We start from the raw sequence: 19997 nt of genomic DNA, 5'->3' as shown, positions 1-19997 counted from the left end.
TTCGTCTAAAACCAAAAGTTTGCAAAACCCCAAGGTCATGTAGCATTCTTAATTTGTTTTTCTTGTAGTCGGACTTTGTAGGACATGCATGTCTACTTCTTCCCTTAAATGGGGGTGATGCGATACGTTGTATTATTTTGCTACAATTATACCGACAGTGTTTTCCGTGTAAAAAAATCAACTGTCTTTATACGTTTTGTTGTCGCGCGGAAACCCAAGACAAGCACACGATACGTGCAGACGAAAACGTACAACAAAGCACACTACTCTCAAAGATAACATAATATCATTCATCGGGTATCATCTCAAAATCCATCATATGTGCCCCAAGACTTCCTCCGGTGTATCATCACAGTCCATTCCTCAAGCCCCCTTCTCAGCGTCAACCTGCTTCTGCAGATCCGCCTCCACACCCCTCTGCCTCGCCTTCCCCTCATCGTGCTGCTTCTGCGCCTCCTCCTTCTGCGCCGCATTGCCCGTAAGCCCAGCAACAGCACCACCCACCGCACCACCAAGCCTATCGCCAATCCCCTTTCCGAGATCGTTGACCTGGCCCGCAGCTTCCTGCTCCTTGCCCTCCTTGTTCTGCTGGATGCCCTGCTGCTTGAGGCCCTCGGCGCCGGTGAGGCCACCGAGCGCTTCCTTCGCGGCACCCATGTTTTGGTTCCATGAGCCTTGGGTGCGGTCCGAGTTGTCTTTTGCGACGCCGCCCGAGGGGGTTACGGAGAAGGGACCGGCTTTCGCGGCGGAGTGGGAGAGGTCGTGTTCGGCGGCGGCGGCATCTTTGCGGTTTTCGCCTTGGGCCTGGGTGGGTTAGAAGACGGCTGCGGGGTTTGGGAATGAAGAGACTGACCTTGTCGGCGGTGCTGCCTGTGAGAGAACCGATGGCGCTCTGGACTGCGCCGGTGGCTTTGTCCATGTAGGACTGAGGGGTGGAAGTTGCGTCCTTGTTTGAAGACATGGTTGTGTTATTGGTTTTGTGGTGGGCTGAAGAGATTGTGAATCGGTGGAGTAAAGCTGCAACTGTAGTGGTAGCCAAATGTTATGTTGGCAGCGAGTTATATATCACTTTGTTTGTCTGGAAGTTCGAGTGGAGCATGTGAAGTATGACGTCACGCCCCACGTTGGGCACTCGCGACGCGCGCAACTGCGCGGGAGATCTGACGAAGGTGGCGCATCGAGAACGCGAGACCTGCGACGCTCGTGGTCTGTTTCACAAACTCGTGGGTCTCGATGACATCGCCTTTGGGGATCAACTGATCGCTTTGACGTGTATTATGATGCAATGCAGACATTTGACCGAGTAGGCACCGATCATCTCAGTCATCCATGGCGACTGAGATTGCAAAAAATTTGAGTCGAGAGTATACTTGCTAACATGGATATCTATTGCTCGCACTACTGTGTCGAGAAGGGTATGTTCGTTTCAAATCCAAACGCCAGAGGAAATGCTTTTGGGGTAATCGTGGTCTCATCCATCACCAATGACAGATACCTCCCTCGCTATCATCGACGCTCCAGGTTCCCGCAAGACCGACAATCTCAACCTGCCCGTTGAAGGCTTCTGATATCTTGCCTAGTCGGGCAACGCCATCATCGACGCCAAAGGATGCCCCAATCTCTGCAGGCCCATTGTTGAGCAATCGCTTTGCCCACGCATCGATTGCAGGCTCGCCTGTCTCGTCGCGTGCTTGTTTCAGGAAAGGAATCAAAGCTGTGCCTCCTGTGCCACGAAGTTTCTTGCTTCCCGTGCGAGCCATGGTGTTAGCCAAGTTGACACGTTGTGTGTTTGCTGGCTTGGGTGACAGTGATCGGGCAGTTGACTGTGTCTCGCGCGATTTGATGATAATATACCGCGATACAAGCTGGATATGCTTATCGCGCAGACTCCGCAGCATGGCTAGGCATGCATCGTAGGATGTCGTCAAAGCCCGATCTCTGCGATTCGACGTGACGTACTCTCGAATGTTTGCGACGCTTTCCATATGCTCTAGGAACCTGCGATGGGGTCCGGGCATGTAGTTGCGCATATCCTGGATGAAGCCATGCGAGGGTCCAGATAGCGCAGGCTTTCCAGTGCCATCCCTCTTCTCGCCGGTGGGTCTGTGTTCCACTCCTAGAACAATGTCGAAGAACTGGATAGTGGAGCTCTGCGCGTTGCTGCCGCCGCTGAACTGCACATGTGGTTGCTGGCCGGTACCATCATCAAACATGACACCATTTGGAAGACCAGCGTCCGCCATGTTCTTACTTCCAGCCAGAAAGGGTCGAATGCGATGGTAGAAGACGTGTGGATCACAACTCTCGTACATGCGCTCCAAGAGAGCGCCTAGCTCATCGAGTCTCCCGGCAAATCTCTGAAGGCAGTCCACGACTGTCTTGCTATCGTTGTCCCTAGCAGCTTCAATAGCACGAATCATCATCGGAATGACTGGTCCAGCTCTGGCTTCGATCGCTACAGACACTAGGTAGAACCAAGATTCGTCCATCGAGCCAGTGAAGGTCATTTGCGTCGCGAGATTGTCCAAGGTGTCTGCAGGTTCCCAGTCGAATAGTGGTCGCCAGTTCCACAGGCAGACGGCTGCAAAGGTTGCGACTGGTGGGAGCTCCAAGTGTCTACATGTCTCCATGAACGGTATCGAGATGGATGGCGGCACAATCTGAACGGGGTCGTTAGCTATGCATCGCTTTGGAATGTGTGGGTTTTCAAGGCTTACATCAGATGGTCTGTCACCGCCCCAGATGTATGCATGGGCGATAAATCCCAAGATGGAGTAGGCTCTCCGCCATTCAGCTTCTGTGAGGAGAAATTGGGTTCCCAGCACTGGTAGTGTGTCGACTATCCCACGTAGCCGCTTGGCAAGGATCAAGCTTTGGAAGTTGCGCACGATGGTCTCCCACGGTTGGTAGTAGCGATCCGGCAGAACATCGAGCGGTATCTCATCGGGCAAGAAGCCGTTCTGAGGTGAGATGCCGTAATCGGCCAACTGAGGCAGAGTCGGAAGCATTGTGATGGTAGGCGGGAATAGAGTTTGGGTGTATTTGACTGTTAGAGGGATGGAGGTGTTCTGTTGTGCTCGGTGGTCGTGGGAAGCTGTCGGAGGAGTGTCGCGTGATTGAATCGGAGTCGGGGAAGGAGTACAACTCGACTAACGGCCGTGGAGGTAGTCGCCACCAACAATTACCCCTGGGGTGATTGCTCAAGGGATTCCCAAATCTTTTAAGGAACGACGAGCGGAGGGTGGGGTAGAAATGAACTAAATCCGCGGTACTTGTGTGTGGGCGAACGGAATCTAGGCGTGTCTGGTAAGTTGTCTCGGAGGTGGAACCCAGGCACCAAACGAGTTGGTTCCGAGTTTGGAGGAGCCCAGTACTAGAGGGGTCTTTGCGGAGACGCGGACGGTAGGCTAAAGACGAATGGTGAAGAGCTGACTCGATTAAGCAACTGCAACACGAACGGTAGTAAAATGGTCAGGGAAGTGGCGTGAGAGAACAATGAGCATTATAACTGCCTTCCGGCCGCGGCTGCGAACCTTGGTGGATAACGTCAAAGAAGCAGGCCGAAACGCGTAGTGCTCAGTAATTGCCTAAGAGAAATCTGCGAGCCGAGTGCTCCGCGCAATCGGTTTCGTGGGCGTCACTTGGGTCACATTAGCAATCAATTCACTCATGGATTCCATGATTCTACTATAGCGGAGGTAGCGCGGCTGGCCGACGGGCTACTAAGTGCCTCCACACTAGCGTAGCTGCCCTGCATGAAACGGCTGGCTGCCGAAGTCGGGCAATCGGCCGTTGGGGAGCAACACGGGTTAAACCCGCAAATAGAGGCCGGTGCCATAGAATGTGAATGCTGAATGATGGTTTTTGCCTCTTGTGATGAGATCACGACGCGACAACCGAATCTTCGAGGACGGAATCAAGCAGCCAATCCAGCCTCACGCACCGTCGCCAACCCCGCAAAATTCCCGTTCCTGTACGCCGACGCTACTGCAGTGGCATCAAGCTAAGAGTGCAGATCAGGAACCGCATGTTGGCTGTGGAGTTGCTTGTACATACATACAATGAAGTTGTCCGGATTGCGACGATTAGTGTTGCTGTGTAGGCAAGTTTACTGGTGTGGAATGCGACGGTGGTGATAGTTTAGATGTGAACACACCAACGCTGCAACATCGATGAAGGAAGCTGAAAAGAGCAGCAGCGGGGTGGATGATGAACACCACATATGTACCCGTGTCTTTCCGATATTCTACGACTACTGGCCCTCTCTCCAAGGCATCCTTTCAACACCCCTCACCCACCTCCGTCTCCTCCACTCGCCCTTGCGACTCGGTGCATGGCTCTCCCACGCCCGGCGCAAGACCTCCTTTTCTTCATCTGCAATATCCCTGCTACTTCCCTTTGACCCGCTCCGTTTCTTGAGTTTCGCCTTTGCGGCACTGGCCTTCTCTCCTTCGCTCTCAAGGACTTCGTAGTGCAGATCCGTCACCCATCGCTCACCCTCGACCTCAACCTCTACGCCTGTAACACAGCGATCCTCAACCCATTCACGAGACAGCAGATCGAGCGTCCACTTCTTGTCGCTCCAGCGCCAGCCGCGGGGTGGAAGTACATCTTCGAAGAACGGGGTACCGCGGGGTCTGTCACCGCTGATTCTAGAAGGCGACAAGGGCGAGTAAGGCGATGGAGAGAACATGAAACCTTCATACTCGCCATGCTCGTCATGTAGGGCGCGGTGTTGAAGTTCGAATATTTCTACCTCACGCGTCTCCTGGGATGTCTCCAGTTCGATGTCTGCGCGTGAGATGGTCAGGAGGAACGATCGACTTTCATGTTCTGCGTCCGAAATGAACTTTTCGGTCTCGGGCATTGTAAGGAGGTCTTGAACGTTGGGATGCCCTAACGCTGTCAAAGTGTATCCAAGGACGAGGAATATTGCGCGCCACGGTAGTAGGTGCGCCGATATGAATAGCAGCACCGATACAACGAGCAGGATGAGGTAGAGCATAGATGAGAGGTTCTCGTTCTGGAAGTTGGTGAGCGGCGTGATGAAGCTCAGTACAGCATCGTGGCCACGGCTAAAGTCCTCCATGCAGTTTTGCAGATCGCGCATGTTGCGGAAAAAGTCCTTGCTGAACTCAGGCGCAGGCTTGATTGTCTTCGCATCGGCCAACGGTGGTCCTCCCAAGCTTCCTCTCCACAGATCGCCGTCGATATCTACCGTATTCGTCATGGGCTCCGGATGACGGGTCAGAAATGCAGGAACCATGACGAAGAACATGCCACATGCCAACGGGAGTACAGGTGCAAGATACGGATTGACGCATACGAAGGTCCAGACGAAGAGAAATGAGAGGGTTTGCGTAGGCTGAGCCCAGGTGAACAGCCGAATGAGGCGATTTTGAGCAACGAAAGCAACGCCGATGCGCGAGTTGAAGCGACGGAAGTTGGACGACATGGTGGGGATGCTGAAGTTGGGTCGAGCAACATAGCTTCGAGAGCGCCGGTCCTTGACTTGCGGTGTGTTCCCGCTTGGTGTCGAGGCTGAATCCGGAGGCGAGCCGTCAGAGAGGTCTTCCGAGGGCAGAACTTGTGCCAGTAGCCTATATAAATCAGCTCAATACATCTTATATTGCACACTCCTCTTATAGCCGAGGGTCGCTCGTGATGTTCAGCTTGTACAGCAACATCTGGGTTCGGATAACTTACATGTTCATCATCTTGTCTCCCACCCTACTACTCGACTCGCGGCTTATGTTATCACCCAGCGACTCCAGTTTGTCTTTAAGCCTGCTAGCCGACAGACGGCGGGAGTGAGGCCTCTCCGTGGTGGGCGTGCCGTCATTCGATGCATGTTGTACTTGGACTACCGGAATGGGCGTGCCGCGGTTCACCAGCGACTCGGAGTTGTCTGAACCCATGGCGGGACCTGCAGTGTGATTGTCTTGTTCCTCGGCAGGCAGGCGACCAGATTGAAGTGAATCAAGGCCGAAGTGGCGTGTCGGTCTCAGAGTGTGTTTAGGGAAGTCACACTTGTGTTGCGTGGTTTTGGAGGTGGGCGTGTCACATGTGGCTGAGTCGCAACCTTGGAAGTTCCTAATCCGTGTAGACGTCGAGCAGCAGCCTAGACAACATCCAGATGGTAACCTATCCCTCCTCTTTCGGTTCCGTGATTTCAGCGCATTCCCAAAGTTTGGCGTGGAGGGTCTGCAAGCAGGTGTTGGCAGCAAACGGATGACGCACGCGCATGTGAACTCGTGGCGTCGAGCTTGCGCCGTGGTACGTTGTTCGTTCCGGCGTTTCCCCACATGTGGCCGTGCACGTGCGCGATTGGGATGGTCAGGGACAAACAACCTTTGGGACTTGGAGGACCAAGAAGCTCTTGGAGATCGCTGTTACATTGTGAAGTCTCCGTTACCATTTAGTGGTGAGACGAAGAATCAAGACTGCGGATAGCTGCGGAGTTCCCGCTGTCATGTTTCGGGGCCGTAACCTCCCCTACATAGATAGCTTCCAGAGCATGCACGATTGAGGGTTCAGCATGCACATGCTGAAAGCCGTGCCATGTGCAGGCGGGCTAGGGTAGCTTGGGTGGTGCAATCATGGTTGGCAGGTGATGGTCGTACTGCCTGGTGTACAGCTACTCTGGACAGGAGCGAGGCAGCAGCGCTGAGATGACAGCGAGACAGTAGGGCCGTTGGGCGATGCGTCCGTTTCCTGGGAGAGGAGAGTTGTTTTGATAATACCCTATTCGCCGCAAGAGGCAGATATGGACAGGGGCCGTGGGTCCTTGTCAACTAGACAACCCTAGTGCCTTGGTGGCTTTTGCGGGCGACCCTCATTGTGACTTTGACGAACGTCGACTATCGTGCACCTCCCCTTTGCCGCAACCCAGCGCCGTGCTTTTTGCGCAGCCCATTGCCTGAGCCTGAATCCTTCCGATAGCCGTTCGCTCGACTCATTACCGACCGCCGATCGCTTTCACCGCTGTAGCCGGGCCCATTCGACATGTCGGCATAGTCTCCCTCGGTGCCCAAGCTCGACGCTTGGAGACCATCCCGGCTTTTCGAAAGAGGGAGACTTTTTGAAGCATCTCGTGACAGCAGAGCGTCCATTGCCGGCGTCGTAATCACGAGCTGTGGAGCTGGCCATGGCGACGCAGCCGCGAACTGCAACTCGGACCATGGAGACGACCAACGTGCCCGAACGGTCAGGGTCCAACATGTCGGAGGACTCTAGCGGCTCCTCAGGTACGAAAAAGCATTAGGGTGGCTGTCGCATTACGCGACGAGGTGTCATAGCTAACCCGCGCTGCAGAAGACCGCGTACGCAAGTTCCAGAAGACGGGCGACCAGGGCAGCCGCCTGCGCAAGACGAGTGCATCCAATGCCATAAGCGCAGCCCGCCCGCTGCCTTCCATCAACAACAACACCGCAGGACGGGGCAGGGCCAAGGTGCCGTTGGGCCCCCGCGAGCGGCCCCAGGACTTCACCAAGCAGAGGTACGACGCCGCAGCTATGGCGACGACAGCACTGACGCGTGATGCAGCAGAATGGCAAGCGGCGCCAGCGTCGCTTCCCTCGAGACGCGCTCCTTCCTGCCCACGCCCGCGAATGAGACGGCGGCCACGCGTACCGTCCCCTCGAATCCACGCTTCAGCTTCACCAAGCAGCCGCAGCCCGGGCCTGCAAAGGAGGAGCCGACTGAGAGCACCGGCTCGTACGACTTCCTGCCCGCCGTCAACTTCGACGACTTCGCCAACAGCCTCGCGTATGAGCCCGCTCTAAGCGACTTCCCTGCGCCTGGCACGTTCAAGGCCAACGTGCCTGCCACCACGACCACGCCCAGCAACAACAATATGCCGTCATTCACGGGAACGCCCACTGACAAGCCGCCCACACGTAGCAGCGACTTCGTTCGCCGCTTCAGCCAGTCTACCGCGAGGAAGCCAAGTGGCGCCTCCACCGTATCGGGCTCTGACACGAACATGCCAGCGCCGCAGAGCAACATGGCCATTCGTTCACGTCGTCAAAGTCAATTCCCCGCCCAAGCACCCCCAAATCCAGCTGCCCGAGCACCACGGAAGAGCGTTGGCCCTGGAATGCTGCCTTCAAGTAGCTTTGAGCGCCAGGAAATGGACAGACTGGCCAACGACAACGCAATGCCCCAGCTCGGCCGTGCGCCGTCACTGAACAAGGGAAACAGGCGAGAGACACTGTCTGCAAACATCAACACAGCTCCTACCACTGGAGTACCCAGGCTCCCAACTGCCGCACGCAACGCCAAAGCAAAGTCCTTACAACCGCCTTCGAGACAGCAACCGGGCCACCTGACTGTCTCCTCCATGACCCCCGATCCAAGCTCAATGCCCTCCCCTGGCAGGTCTCCCGCTGCGCAAAGATCGTACACACCTTCGTCCTCGAGCAAACGGCAGTCGACGGCTCCACACATCTCTGGGCTTGGCGCGCGAACCATCAGCCCCACAGACGCTCGGCGGCTGAGAAGACTGTCCATGAACCCAAATCATCCGCCAGGCGGCCCAGTGGGTCCTCCCACTCCCCAGGGCGATCAGACATTCGACGAGCGAGCCTTCAGCCAGTCCCCAGCCTTGGCTGTGGGAGGCAGCATGACACCATCTTCGGCGCGCGCGACGCCCGAGCAGAAGCGCAAGTCCTATGCTTCTGGTATATCGCTCTCGTCGAACTCGAGCTTGAACTCGTTGAAGGTTGGTCCTTCATCAATACCCTTGCGCACCAATACCGCTCCGACAAGCTCTCGTTTGCCTGCGCCAAAGCCACGAAATGTGCAAAGCTCAGCTGGTGGGGAGCAAGAAGAGGTGCCCCCTGTACCTGCCATACCAAAAGCGTTTGAGTCTCCCAAGGACCCCGAGCGCAGCAGCTTTGCATTCACAACACCAAATTCAAAGATGAGCGCGCCTCCTCAAGCACCTCAAGAACCGGTGTCAACGCCTGACACGCAACGAGCCGAGCCTCGGCAGAATGAGACCCTGGAAGGCGGTCTTATGAACAGGAGCACAGGGTCCATCAGACATCGACGGGGACTAACTGTTGGAGCTGGTACCGAAGGTGAGAGAACGCCCACGGTACAGCAGTCCAGCAAGAAGAACCTACAGCCAATCAGACTGCCGCCGCTGAATCTGCTGCCGCTCGGCACACCATTCAACAATCGGATATCGTCTTTCCCTGCACCCTCTGGTGAAGTGGACGAGCGTAATGTAACGCCACCACCTAAACGTGCTGCCAACAAAACGCCTAGTACGCCCATGACAGCCTCCAAGGCGAACTTCTTCGCAAGGAACAACCATCACGACGAATATCATAAACACTTGCGTAGCAGTAGCTCGGCCTTTAACCTGCGTGCTGCAGACTCCTCGCTTGATACCCACCCGAACATTGGTTCGATTCCCGTTCCGACCTTGAACCCAACACGTCAAGCCACCACGCCTTTCTCATCGAATTCGTTGCCAAAGGGTAGCGGGGAGTTCGCCCGCTTGCAGCCACGACCTAGCGGCGAATACAAATCCTCTGCCAGGGATGTGGAGATGCAGAGTATGGTTGCTGGCCCGCGGCCATTACAGAAGAAGAATACGTCAGATTCAATACAGACGTCCACGTCAACCGAACCTGAAACGCCTTCTTCTGGCTCGTCTTTGCGGCGAAAGCTCAGCCTCAGTGGCTGGAGAAGAGCTTCATCTAAAGCTGCAACACATCAATCGCAAAATCTGCAGGTCCGAAAACCGGGCCCTCAGGGTGGTGAACCAAGACAGCAACCCCAGCCTCCCAAGCACAGCGAAATGCCTCCACCGCGGCTACCTGCGTCTGCTACTTGGAGCGGTGCTATTGGCACAAGCCCAAGTCCCGCCAAGAGTGGGAGTCGACCATCCCTTGATTTCGGGCGCCGCAAACCCTCTGCAACAGCAGTTGCAAGCGATACAGAGGTTGAGAAATTAAGTGCTCGTAAGCCCGTAGGGAATGCTGGAACACGTGCGGTATCGGGCCACACAGACCAGGCTAATAGCCAGGCGACACAGAAGACAACGTCGATCTTGACACCGATGCAGCGAATGCTGGGTACGAAGAGCTCATCGAACATGCTCAAAGCTCGTAATCTCGATTCAAACCTCGATAGAGATGACATGTTGGCCGACGAAGAAATGAAGAAGCTTGCTTCGAAGCGGAAAGACTTCGAGCATGCGGCGCGCGACGTCGACGAGCTCCGTAAGCGCGCCACAGCCAAGGAGCGTGTCAGTCCAAGTGATGCTGTGCGCATGGCCAATTTGAACATATTCGAAAGAGGCGAGATCATCGATTACAAGGAGGTCTACTTCTGTGGAACAAAGAACGCCAAGAAGCACGTTGGTGATCTGAATGCGCAGACCGCAAACTTTGGCTATGACGACGAACGTGGCGATTACAACATCGTCTTGGGGGACCATCTCGCATACAGATACGAAGTTGTTGATGTTCTTGGCAAGGGCAGCTTCGGACAGGTCGTGCGTTGCGTAGACCACAAGACGGGAGGGCTCGAAGCGATCAAGATCATTCGTAACAAGAAACGGTTCCATCAGCAAGCTCTGGTCGAAGTCAACATTCTTCAGAAGCTACGCGAATGGGTAAGAAAGATGCATTCAGTACACAGAGTAAACTTGCTAACGATATCCAGGACCCCGATAACAAGCACAGCATGATCAACTTCACCCAGAGCTTCTACTTCCGTGGCCATCTTTGCATCTCGACCGAGCTTCTTGGCATGAATCTGTACGAGTTCATCAAGGCACACGAGTTCAAGGGCTTCTCCCTACGCCTAATTCGCCGATTCTGCAAACAGATGCTGGCTTCGTTGACCCTCTTGAAGACCCAGAAAGTCATCCATTGTGACTTGAAGCCGGAGAATATCCTGCTTGCGCATCCGCTTCACTCGGAAATCAAGGTCATCGATTTCGGATCCAGTTGCTTCGAAACCGAGAAGGTCTATACTTACATTCAGTCGCGATTCTACCGATCGCCGGAGGTCATTCTCGGCATGAGCTACGGTTTGCCAATAGACATGTGGAGTTTGGGTTGCATCCTTGCGGAGCTGCTCACCGGTTACCCCATATTCCCTGGAGAGAACGAACAGGAGCAGCTTGCTTGCATCATGGAGATATTCGGACCTCCAGAGAAGCACCTCATCGAGAAGAGCAGCAGGAAGAAGTTATTCTTTGACTCCCTTGGCAAGCCCAGAGTCACTGTTTCCTCAAAGGGCCGCAGGCGACGACCCAGCTCGAAGACACTGCAACAAGCCCTGAAGTGTGACGATGAGGCCTTCCTTGACTTCATCACGCGCTGTCTGCGTTGGGACCCCGAACGTCGAATGAAGCCCGATGAAGCGATGCAGCATGAGTTCATCACTGGCGTACGCAAAACCAATCAACAACGACGACCATTCAACGCCCCGTCCGGCACGTCTTCACCTGCGAAGCGAATGCCGCCCCCACAGTCGGCACAGCCACGCGTCCGACCTCTTCCCGAACCTCCCGTGTCTAGCTTCAGAAACGGGACCGCAGCCAGCGGACAACGTCAGGTGTCGAACAGCAACTCACCTGTGAAAACTTCTGCTCCCGCCAGACGCCACTCCACCGTGCAAGGACTTGCACCTGGAACAGCAGGTACTAAGCGTGCAGCAAACGGAGCGCCACTCAATGGCGCAGGTGGAAGTGGACTGCCGCGCGCAGCACAGCGCAGTGTGTCAGGCAAACCAGACCTCGCTTCGGCGGCAGCTATTGCCAGTCTCGTAAGTTCAGAGCATCCCGGCCAGCTTGATATCGATGAGACGCTAACAAGGCTTCAGAAAACGCACACATAACCTTACGAAACCGAGAGATATTCTCAATATAGATTAACGATTACTGGGCATCTCATGAGGTTTCTACTATCTAATATGGGGTCTACCCCGCTGGCGGCTTCGGGGTTGGGGCTGATCCAGACTTTTGTGCAGATGTGGTTGCGAATGTTTATGTTTTCCCATTCAGCGACGTTATACCCCCGAAAAAGTCTCTCTTTGGAGCATATTTTCAACAAGGTGTATTGATTGGTTTATTGGATAGGAGGGAGGATATTGAATCTTGATATGAACAGCATTCTAGGGCGTTGTAGCAAGATAGACATCTTCTAGATATCGTAATGTGAGGGGTGCTGGGTCGTATGGAGTCGAGTATAAGCATTGCCTATTTGCTTGAATGCATCGGTGATGGCGAGCTGCAGCCTTATGTGATATCAGTGCGTTATCGATAAGGGCGGTCGCGAATTTGACAATGTTGGCTTTCGCACCGCAACCACCAGCACTCGACTAGCCTTCTTTAATACCCCCGTTCTTCCTTCTTTACATTCCTTAGACATGCCTCGCGACCCGCTAATCGGCCTCGTCGGCAAGCCTTCGTCCGGCAAGTCGACCACACTGAACAGGTGCGCAATGCCCCTCCACCCCTCTTTCGCGGATCTTTCTAAGACGGATTTCATGGCAGCTTGACAGATGCTACCTCCAAAGTCGGTCCGTACATGTTTGAATACGCTGGGAGCTATGTAGGCTGATTATGAGTAGGTAACTTCCCGTAAGTCATCCCTCTCCGATCCATGGAATGCGACTGCGCAGCGCACACCGCGCTCGATTCTCCGTATCGTCATCTCCTAATGCTACAGCCAGATTCACCACCATCGACCCCCAGCGCGCCATCGGCTACCTCCAGATCGAATGTCCATGCGCGCGCCTCGGTCTCGCTGATCGCTGCAAACCCAACTACGGCGGTTGTGTCGAAGGACGGCGATCGGTCCCTATAGAACTGCTCGATGTTGCCGGGCTCGTACCAGGCGCGCACATGGGAAAAGGCCTCGGAAACAGGTTCTTGGACGACTTGCGACATGCAGATGCGCTTGTACACGTGGTGGACGTGAGCGGAACAACAGACGCGGAGGGCAAGGCGACAAGAGGCTACGACCCAAGTCAAGACATTGTCTGGCTGAGGAGCGAGATTGTGCGATGGATACAAGGCAACCTGATGGAGAAATGGGGCAGTATCAAGAGGAGACATGTCGCTATCAAAGCCACGGCAGTCGAAACACTACAGAACCAGTTCTCAGGTTACGGATCCACGTCGAGCGTCGTTGCGCGCTGTCTCGATCGCCTCGCCCTCAAGGAGCCACTACAAGACTGGTCAAACGAAACCATCGAACGAGTCGTAAACGCCTTCACCGACGAGAAGTTCCCTACCGTCATCGCCCTCAACAAGATCGATCATCCCGACGCCGACAAGAACATTGCGAAGATTGCGAAACAAGTGGATGCCAAGAGCATAGTGCTTTGCAGCGCGATATCTGAAGTCTTTCTGCGGAAACTAGCGAAACAGGGCTTCATCAAATACACAGAGGGCAGCGAATTTGTCGATACAAGAGAAGACCTGATTGAGCAGGGCGACCCCGATGGAGGCGGATTAAAGGAGCTGGACGAGAAGCTCACAACACGAATCGAAAACCTCAAAGACATGGTCCTTTACCGCTTTGGCAGCACAGGCGTTGTACAAGTCCTGTCGCGAGCGGCAGAACTCCTCGGTCTGGTTCCAGTCTTCCCGGTCCGCAACATTCACGCGTATACCAGTGGTAGTGCGAGCTCGACGGCTGTCTTTAGAGATTGCGTGCTTGTTAAGAAGGGTAGCACGGTCGGTGATGTGTATAGGAAGGTCATGGGTGATGCGCCGATGGCGTATGTCGAGACGGAGGGTGGGAGGAGAGTGGCGGAGGATGATGTTGTTGCTGTGGGAAAGAATGATGTGAGTATGATATGAATGTGCAAGTAGACGAGTCGCTAACAAGGTGCAGATATTGAGCTTCAAGGTAGGAAGGGCATAGTTAGGCCTAGTCAAGGTCTAGTCGAGATTACATCGGAGATGCGCATAGTGTCTGGCAATCGATGAACTTGAGCGGTACAACTTGTCCTAAACTGATAAATCTTACTGCACCTGCATTGATAAAACTGTGACTCCCTGTGTTTGTGCATCTCTAGATAGACAGTGTAACGGATATCTACCGAGTAAAAACAATTGCGCGTTGTGTTATTGTGACGATGTTCTCTATACTTCGTGTTTCCCCGCTACACGCTAGCATCGCAGCCACGCACATCCTCAGCCAGAAAAAAAAAAAGCTCCAAACCCCATCCTCCCCTCGAGCACTCTCACACGTCAGCACCAACGCCCAGCAAAAAGTAATCCTCCTCCGGGAAGGCTCGAACTTCCAACCTCCTGATAACTAGCTACTGGTGTAGTAACAGTCAGACGCGCTAGCCAATTGCGCCACAGAGGATTATCGAAATGCGCTGTTGCACTTCTTGATGGAGGATTCTGAAAATTGCATCGTACTAATTGCCTGGCAAACTTCACGTGCCCGTGTTTGAGGCACTTGAAGCGAGCAAACATCGGCAGCATCGGGGATATGTATGTTATAGTGGGGGATCTTGTGGGTCTTGCTCGCTTACCGGAGCATAGAACGGCAGTGATGCTCTGATAAGCGTGGTATTGTAATTTGTTTGATAGTATTGCTACTGAGTTTGTCTGCTACGATGACGAGAGTGGGTATAATATGAAATAAAGGAATTACCGCCGTACCCTCCCCTGGTATGGGTCCAAAGAAGCACCTGCTCCGCGCGCTATGCAGTAAAACATGTAGTTAGGAAAACCATGATTCCAGGCCCGTCCTTGGCCATTGTCTCCTCGGTACGTGCCTAGTTACTCTTCCGGCCGCGTTTCTTCTTCTGCTCTTTTGAAGGTGTCTCGCCCGCTGCGGCTCCTTCGATCTTGAATTCGTCGCTCTCGAGGTCAAAGACGCCCCGCAGGATACTGTATGTGAAGAAGTCCTTTGTGTAGCATGTTATTCCTTCTTTGATCAGTTTTTGTGCCTCCACATCATCTTTGTCTGCAGCGAGGGCAATGGTATTTCCTGTCTTCTTGAACTTCGTCGCACCAGTCGTCACGCTCGTCGCGCCCGCGGCTTTGCAGACAGCCTCAATGTCAGAGAATGAAGATGCGTATCTCGTCTTGAGGCTTTTCGTAAAGTGAACAGCGAAGTTGGCGAACGGAGTTTGCGGCTTTTCGAGGATGTCGTCAAGCTTGATCTTCCACTCCTCTTCTTGCTTAGGTATGGATGGCTTGAAAGCGGAAACGGCAAGCAGGCGCTTAGCTGATGCAGATTCCAATAGCCATTGGTCTGTAACGATAGGAATGCCGCGTGCGATTGCGTAAAGTACTTTTGTTGTCTTTTGGAGATCACCATCTCGTACGCTTTGATCGGTTAGCATGGTGACACAACAGCAAAGACAGTGTAGTACTTACCATAGTACATTGAAGTCATCAGCCAGATTCTCTACAAACGCTCCACCTTGTTTCTTCAGGAACTTGACAGCCGCACTTGCTTTCGTAATGGTGGAGTTGCTGCAGGCTACACGGGAAACCGGGCCATCGTAGTCCTCTCTAACTGTAGTAGTAGATATGGATCGTTGCGAACCCCTCTGCGATCGTGGTGGGGCGGACTGTTCGGGCTGAGCAACGTCGACGTTGCTCAGGCGACTGTCTTCTGTGTCGCTATCGCTTGTTTTGGCGCGCTTGCTAGGCCCAGCAAATGCCCCGTTGTCAGACTTGGATGCATCTGCGTCCGCCTCATCGGCTAGGGACCGTGTTCGTTTCTTAGCTGACCTCGATGGTATGTGTACTCGCGGTGAAGATGTTCTAGCATTCAGAGGCAGCTGTGGTTGCATCTGATCCTGTGCCTCGCCAGTACGGGCGGTCGAGAAGGCCTCTGCTTCCTGAACGTCTGCTTCGTAAATATCTGTAACATTCCCTGTACGCGCAGCGGTTGGGGTCTCCTGGATCACAGTAGTTGATCGTTGATTCGAAAGCTGAGGGGTTGCGCGAGGTTGTGACTTTGCTACATTGACAGCGGGATCTTTCGTACCATCGCCCTCGCTCTGGGCTTCTTCAGGTGTCACCGCGATTCTCATAGCGTCAGCAGCCGATGAGTTGACCTGGACCTCTGAGTCTGTCCACTGACAAGTCAGGTAAGATTGAGAGTTTGGAACATGGATCTGATCGCCATGACGCAGGAATATTGTTTCTGAGCGTCCGTCACTCTGTGGTTGCAACTCGTATCTAGCCGATGATAGACTGTTGGCGTGTGCTTGGCCAGGCAAGATGCTTAATGAAGCTGTAATGGCTTCCAGTTTGACGCCACATGGCCCAGAATCTACCATAGTCAGTGGATGTCTCAAGCCTCTTCGGCGAACCTACCGATGCGACCGAGCTCAGGTATGATTGTAGGCGCTGCTATAATGCGAACCACGCCAGGATGTACGTTGTTGACGATGTGTACTGTTCCTTTTTCCGGCAGGGCGTACTCCGAGGACCCCGGCGCTCCCGTAGTATGTGACGAGATCAATGTCCACATCCTGGGCCGGTTGACGCGTCGTGGCGGTTGCTTGATCGCGAATGTTGGATTTAACGCGTGGTCACGTTTGCGGAAGGAGCAGCCCTGGAGCTGGGCTAGCGGTGACGCGCATAATAAGTGGGGCTATCTACTGATTCGCCACTCACGCTCACGCTTACCTTCCCTTTCAATGTTCTGCCTGCCAGCCGTACGCCGCTACCTCCTCTGGTTACAGCAAGGATATGGATTCGAAGGACGATACCTGTACAACGGTAACTCGTGTACTTAATTTGGTAGCTGTGCATCTCAACTACCGTTGGTCCCAGTTCTCACGAACACCGCCGCCCAACAGTCTCAAAGCTCAGACAGTCGAAGATGGGGAACAATAGTAAGGAATTCGCGCTATCTCATCACAACCATCGCACACTGCAAACAGCGCATCTAGCAATTATCCAACTCACTATGAGCGACTCTGCGACTCACTGTAAGACAGGAGAAGAGTGCCAGCGGCGAGCATTGGTCAAGCGTTTACAGATCGAGGCGAGTATCCGGACGCATGCAGGTGAAGGGACCATGGAACAATAGTAAGGGCTTCAAGTAACTCTAAGACCTCAACTTCGCCTTCGCTTTGGCTAGCTATAGTTGTGAGTGGGGATATCGAAACAATCGCATGCTGCCGCTGCTATTATCCGCTCGGGATCCGAAAGCCATCACTCCCCGTCACTTTCTCGATGACCCTGCATGCCACCAATCTGCAGCGCGGAACAGACCTTGCCATCTAGCTATTATATAACGCTGATATAAACGACACAGCTTCGACTTTCGTCGCTGCTGGACTCCTTCATTCCTTCTTCAACCTCCAGTACTTTCTATCATTCTTCCAAATTGTCACCTCGAGCCCCAACTCCGTCAGACTCTGTTCGTCTCTGAACCTACGGCCAAACAGCACTATCTCTATAACCTCTAAAGACTGCTAGCAGTAGGAGCCGTTATGGGACCTGACGACTTCCACGCCGTTGACCTCCCGTCCAACTTCCAGGTTCCGCCCGGCTTCGAGCCATGGACTCAAAACTTCACCCTCATCGTGCCGGTTGTGATGGGCGACGAATCCAAATGGGCAGTCACCACAGTCAACATGGCGGATGTCAACTATTGGAGCGTGAACACCGCCCGCCTTGCTACCAGTAATGGGGTAGGTCTTGGTGTATCGATCATGCTTCTGGTTGTTCTCGTCCTCTTGACCAAGGCTGAGAAGCGGAAGTCCTTCATCTTCTACCTCAACACCGCTTCCCTCTTCACCAACACCATCCGCTGCCTGCTTCTCGCCATGTATCTTAGCAGCACCTGGAACGACCCTTACAGCGATGTTACCCCATACTCACCACCCCTGACTAATGCGGACTGGGCTATCTACGTCTTAATCAACGTTTTCAGTCTTATCGTCGCTATCCTAGTCTACGCTTCACTCAGCCTCCAAGTCTGGATCGTATGCGTCACTACACCACCTCTACATCGCACCATCATCATGGGTGCAACCACCACAGTGGCCTGCGCTGCTTTTGGAGTCAAGTTCGCTTTCGTCTACCTGAATACCAAATACGCATTGGACAATGTGGATCCCGATTCTCTGGCAGCACTGAACGGGATGACCTACATCATGCAAACTATATCCATCTGGTTATTCAGTTGCGTGTTCACCTGGAAATTGGGGCATGCCATCCTCCAGAGGCGGCGTCTCAACATGCCTAGATTTGGACCGATGCAGATCGTCTTCATCATGGGCTGTCAGACAATGTCAATACCAGGTTCGTCTCTCTTTGCCACGCTGAACACTGAAATTTACTAACGTACGTGTAGCTATTTTCACATCTCTCCAATTTGTTGAGAGCATCCCCCCTGAGATTGTCTCCCACGTTCTCACAATCGTCTGCATCTTCCTTCCCCTCTCGGCTATGTGGGCGGGTGTTGCCCACGATCAAAACGCTACTCCCAGAGGCCTACGATCCACCAAGAACAAGCTCCATGGCAAGCCCGCAACGTCTACTTTGACGGACAGTTCCACCGCCTGTGGAAATAGTTCTCAGATGAGCTCGTGGTCGGATACCATGAACAAAGATCATATGAGCTCTGCCACTGCTCCCACATACCGTGACCACCGCACGAGCGTCGAGGACAACTGCATCCGGGTAGACCGCAAATTCGGTTTCTCGCACGAAGACGCCGCGGACCGAGTCTGATAGCGCGCAGCTGCACATCTGGCATGTATCGATTTCTTTGCAGCGCCTCGAAGATCATGCTTGATGGAGAATACTGAGTGTGTGTGGGGGGTTATTATGAAGCGGCACGAGTACACGGAGTCGGCGCAGCTTGCGTCGCGTGTGGTGCCCATGAAATCGGCAACGTACCCGGGGACCATGCGCGTCCCAACATTTGTGACACCGGAGACATGATTGGAGATGATATGGATAGCAGTTGGTGGATCTCCTACGTACGGTTGCTGCGTGTTACCTTATCTGTATCCTTAGCCATTTTTTACTTTCTCCAGCACCTTCTCTTAGCAACTAATACACTCGCTGCAGACCTTCCGCTCGCATTCATTGTTGTGATGACAGACTTTGTGTTCGCGCTGGGGTCAGGGTGTCATGGTAATTTGGTGCAAGCATCGGCAAGGTGTCACGACAGCTATTTAATATACGTGACGCCATGTCAAGGGCTGCAGTGACAAGGACTATCGTCGGACTCCGTACTTTAACATGCACAAATCGCTGTTAACCCCGATGCCGTACCGTGATCTTGCGATAAGGATACACATTCCTAGCTACAATTTCCGGCTATGGAAGCATCGTTCTCCGAGCGTCGTACATGTTCAAATCTATGATGGTACCGGCTTTCATCGCAAGGAAACGCTCTAGGAGTCTAAGGTTACGAGCAGCTTCGTATGGGGCAGCCCATTGGGTCTAGCGCAAAGCCCAAAACGATTCGGCTCATCGGGGGCAGGCACCCCGCTTGGTCTCTCTACGCCAATGATCACCCACGCCGACACGTCGCTCAGCGTCTGTTATGCGACTCATCGATCTCAGAACACTCGAGCTCAGATGGTTCAATGATGACTCTGTCCCAAAATACGCCATCCTTTCTCATACCTGGGGCGGAGATGAAGTCAACTACCAGGAATACGTCTGGATTAGCAGAGCTCGAGCATTGTCCGCTTCTACCAACTTAGCGTCGGCATCAACAGGCAACCAGGATGCGCGAACTACACTGATGTTGGCATTGGAGATGATGATTAGAGGTAGTTCCGAGATGCCTCTGGGAGGTTTATCGGAGAAAGACCTTATGACACGCGTTGGCTACAGCAAGATTGTGAACGCAGCTGAGCAGGCGCAAGGTCAAGGCTGTCACTATCTCTGGGTTGACACGTGCTGTATAGACAAGACATCAAGTGCGGAGCTACAAGAGGCCATCAATTCCATGTATCGCTGGTACCGAGATGCGGAGGTCTGCATTGTCTATCTGGGCGACATTCCCAAACCACGT

At 53.7% G+C, this 19997-nt stretch overlaps 7 protein-coding genes and 1 non-coding gene across 8 annotated transcripts; 3 read left to right on the top strand and 5 right to left on the bottom strand.

Moving 5' to 3' along the window:
* Positions 1-363: 363 nt before the first annotated feature.
* On the bottom strand, positions 364-961 carry J4E86_001087 (uncharacterized protein; the record flags this gene model as incomplete). The annotated part of the gene is made up of 2 exons (XM_051441657.1): positions 364-804; positions 854-961. 2 exons carry the CDS (start codon positions 959-961, stop codon positions 364-366), a joined length of 549 nt encoding a protein of 182 aa, XP_051307828.1.
* A 517-nt stretch (positions 962-1478) lies between these two features.
* J4E86_001086 (uncharacterized protein) lies at positions 1479-3008 on the bottom strand (the record flags this gene model as incomplete). Its single annotated transcript, XM_051441656.1, has 2 exons — positions 1479-2660; positions 2718-3008. 2 exons carry the CDS (start codon positions 3006-3008, stop codon positions 1479-1481), a joined length of 1473 nt encoding a protein of 490 aa, XP_051307827.1.
* A 1244-nt stretch (positions 3009-4252) lies between these two features.
* Positions 4253-5918, bottom strand: J4E86_001085 (uncharacterized protein; the record flags this gene model as incomplete). The annotated part of the gene is made up of 2 exons (XM_051441655.1): positions 4253-5600; positions 5707-5918. The coding sequence occupies 2 exons, from the start codon at positions 5916-5918 to the stop codon at positions 4253-4255; spliced, it is 1560 nt and encodes a 519-aa protein (XP_051307826.1).
* A 1229-nt stretch (positions 5919-7147) lies between these two features.
* Positions 7148-11862, top strand: J4E86_001084 (uncharacterized protein; the record flags this gene model as incomplete). The annotated part of the gene is made up of 5 exons (XM_051441654.1): positions 7148-7247; positions 7315-7498; positions 7549-10630; positions 10681-11790; positions 11848-11862. 5 exons carry the CDS (start codon positions 7148-7150, stop codon positions 11860-11862), a joined length of 4491 nt encoding a protein of 1496 aa, XP_051307825.1.
* A 531-nt stretch (positions 11863-12393) lies between these two features.
* Positions 12394-13898, top strand: J4E86_001083 (uncharacterized protein; the record flags this gene model as incomplete). The annotated part of the gene is made up of 5 exons (XM_051441653.1): positions 12394-12461; positions 12521-12546; positions 12598-12607; positions 12700-13819; positions 13869-13898. The coding sequence occupies 5 exons, from the start codon at positions 12394-12396 to the stop codon at positions 13896-13898; spliced, it is 1254 nt and encodes a 417-aa protein (XP_051307824.1).
* A 358-nt stretch (positions 13899-14256) lies between these two features.
* On the bottom strand, positions 14257-14348 carry J4E86_001082. Its single transcript has one exon. It is a non-coding gene; the product is annotated as a tRNA-Asn (tRNA).
* Positions 14349-14766: 418 nt separating this feature from the next.
* On the bottom strand, positions 14767-16287 carry J4E86_001081 (uncharacterized protein; the record flags this gene model as incomplete). The annotated part of the gene is made up of 2 exons (XM_051441652.1): positions 14767-15322; positions 15374-16287. 2 exons carry the CDS (start codon positions 16285-16287, stop codon positions 14767-14769), a joined length of 1470 nt encoding a protein of 489 aa, XP_051307823.1.
* Positions 16288-17451: 1164 nt separating this feature from the next.
* J4E86_001080 (uncharacterized protein) lies at positions 17452-18697 on the top strand (the record flags this gene model as incomplete). The annotated part of the gene is made up of 2 exons (XM_051441651.1): positions 17452-18265; positions 18318-18697. The coding sequence occupies 2 exons, from the start codon at positions 17452-17454 to the stop codon at positions 18695-18697; spliced, it is 1194 nt and encodes a 397-aa protein (XP_051307822.1).
* Between the last annotated feature and the right edge of the window lie 1300 nt (positions 18698-19997).

This window comes from Alternaria arbusti (genome assembly GCF_024043155.1).
Source record: "Alternaria arbusti strain BMP 1465 chromosome Unknown scaffold_1, whole genome shotgun sequence".
Lineage (NCBI taxonomy): Eukaryota > Fungi > Ascomycota > Dothideomycetes > Pleosporales > Pleosporaceae > Alternaria > Alternaria arbusti.
This window is presented reverse-complemented; position numbering and strand designations above follow the sequence as displayed.